Raw genomic sequence first — 2,737 nt, 5'->3', positions numbered from 1 at the left:
AAAATACAAGAGGTTTTGTCCATTCTGTCCCAATGATATTGAAGACGAACAACATTTTATTTTGGATTGTCCACTATATAACGATAAACGCACAAAGCTGTTCAACCTTCTCTCCGCTTGCTCAACAGAATTTGTTACATTTCTTGCTATAGATAAATTTCATCCTAGAAGTTGATAATTCTTACTGTATACAGATAGGTTAATGTATCAAAGAACCTTAGAACAAGTAGTATTAGCTGACTCATCTATTGTTTTGTACGTAGGTTAATTTCGTTGTACCCATGTATTGTCTGTATGTCTCATGTAGTTTAAGACCTTACCGAAGTCGCTGTACTTTTGTTGCGTCAATAAAGTTCATCATTATCCACATTTATCGCAGCGGTATTTGAATTGTTGCAAAATTAGTCCTAGAGGTAAGTGCGGTATTGGCCGTAACTTCTTGTGTTCTTCTTCTTCATCTCTATAGTTATTACCGGGCAAAACAAGGCCGAGAACCGCCCTGCGACCCAGTCGAGTACTGCATTAGGAGGAGTCGCTAGCCGCGCTGTGGATGGAAACAGATTTTCCCGCTTCTCGGGTAACTCCTGCACCCACACGCAAACGGAGTCGAACCCGTGGTGGCGAGTCGACCTGGGCAGCAGTCAGTGTGTGGCCTGGGTGCGCATCTACAACCGGGAAGACTGTTGCCAGGAAAGGCTGGACGGCTTCACGGTTCACGTGGGCGACAACCCCGACGTGCTGGCCAACCCTACCTGTCCCGGGGGACCGTTCTCCATCAGCAGACGCACGAACAATAAGGGGATAAACTGTGGCGGACTGACCGGCCGATATGTGGGCGTAGCTCTGAGAGGCTCCGGAAAAGTCCTGACACTCTGTGAGGTGCAGGTCTTTGGAGGTACGTCTGCATTAAACCCACTAGACTTCTGTTGTTCTTCGTTAAACTATGTCATTTAGGTCACATCATAATCAAACTGGATTAAACTTTAAAGGTGTCCAATGCAGTTTTAGGGTCGTAAAATTAGATATTAGGCCAATATTCAAGTTATAAATAAAACATACTAAGTTGTAGCAACACTACCCCAATATATACCGAGTCTACTGTACCAGAACCGTGCCTAACCCTAAAGTTCAGGTATAGTACTAGATAGACACAGTTCTGGATACGATAATAGTCGGAAAATAATCTGTCGTCAGAATTGACGTAGATTTTCATTAATGACACAGCTCCCATGTAAGTTTGTTTTAATCCTCAAAACGTAACGTGTTACAGAGAGTAGGGGCCGGAAGCGAGGAGGATATTATGGAGCACTCACAGGTACAGGTAAGGAAAGTTTAGTTTCCCTTGGAATATATAATGAAAACAAAGCAATGCATGGAACCCGGAAAAATGTAGAACAAAGCAGACCGTAAACCAATCGACAGGAGCATAGTTTCAACCCATATCTACTCTTAAGCGTTATTGTACAAATAAGGGAAGATGTCTTGTCGTGTGTGCGTTTGCCCCTCCTCTACACACGCACACACACGCGCGCGCGCGCACACACACATATATATATATATGTGTGTGTGTGTAAATATTGAATTTTCCTTGCAAACTGTAACATTTCTAGTTTAAACAGTTCTTTCTTGTGACGTCCATTGTCATAGTTGAAGTTCTTGTCTGCACAGTTTTAAGTCACCCCCCCCTCCCTCTGTCCTACAGGGGCCCAGGACAACGACTTGGAGATGGAAGCCTTGGAGGAAGACGCCTTTGAGGAAGACGCCTTTGAGGAAGACATCTTGGAGAAAAAAGCCTGGGAGGAAGAGGCCTTGGAGGAAGACGCCTTGGAGGAGGCAGCCGAGATCGAAGGCTTGAAGGAAGAGGTCTTGGAGGAGATAGAAGCCTTGGAGGAAGCAGCCTTGGAAAAATAGGCATGCCAGAAAGGCGTCAACAATGGCTAGTGACGCCCACGATATTGTGGCTTAAACTTCAAGTGTCTACGCTTTAAGTAACTTTCAGTAACTTAACTCTCAAGGAACTTTGAATTAGTGATTCCATGGCAGCGGGTTAAGACACTGCAGTCTTGTCTTAACCTCTAAGTCACTTGACACTCCATGACTTAACCCTCAAATGACTTAGTTATCCAGTGATTTGAATTGAAAGGGACTTAAGAGAAAGTACCAAGTAGGGTTAATCATAATTCCTCAAAAGTCTGACATACTTTCATATGCACAATCATTATTGTCAAAGAACAGACGTTACTATGACAAACCCACACACAAAAGTCGGTAGATAACTTGAGGATTGAGCATACAATAATTCTAAGAATAAGCTTAGTTTTTTTTCTGTTTGATTAAGATCTCCATTGGTGTTATTTAAATTTTACACTATTCTTCCTGGAGTCCTCAAGGGTGATAATGTAGATCTGCCTGGATCACTTCACGGTGCCGAAAATCCTGCCCTGTTCGCCAGGCCTCCATCCGGGTGATTTGTAGTGAATCACCAACTTACAGATAGTAGCTTTTGGACCATCGCACACCGGGGCATGTCCCTACTCTTCTGCGAAAGGTGTAGATCGAACACTACTCAACCCTGCAATCTTTTTTGCAACAAGATTTATATTGGTTTAAACATTATTATAAGGAGATCAGATGCACACATGGACACACACACACATACATACAAACACACACACAAACAGACAAACATACACACACACACAATAAGTTTTACACACAAAACGCAATACAAACTAAT

General features: G+C 43.0%; 1 protein-coding gene across 1 annotated transcript; it reads left to right on the top strand.

Moving 5' to 3' along the window:
- Positions 1-435: 435 nt before the first annotated feature.
- On the top strand, positions 436-2,400 carry LOC109464328 (fucolectin-like; the record flags this gene model as incomplete). The annotated part of the gene is made up of 3 exons (XM_019761276.1): positions 436-895; positions 1,271-1,321; positions 1,703-2,400. Coding segments are annotated over 3 exons (720 nt in total), but the record flags the coding sequence as incomplete, so codon positions are not given.
- Between the last annotated feature and the right edge of the window lie 337 nt (positions 2,401-2,737).

Source organism: Branchiostoma belcheri, unplaced genomic scaffold, assembly GCF_001625305.1.
Source record: "Branchiostoma belcheri isolate BF01 breed outbred unplaced genomic scaffold, Haploidv18h27 scaffold1363, whole genome shotgun sequence".
In the NCBI taxonomy this organism is placed as follows: Eukaryota; Metazoa; Chordata; class Leptocardii; order Amphioxiformes; family Branchiostomatidae; genus Branchiostoma; species Branchiostoma belcheri.
The sequence above is the reverse complement of the archived record's forward strand: the minus strand, read 5'-3'. Positions and strand labels throughout refer to the sequence as shown.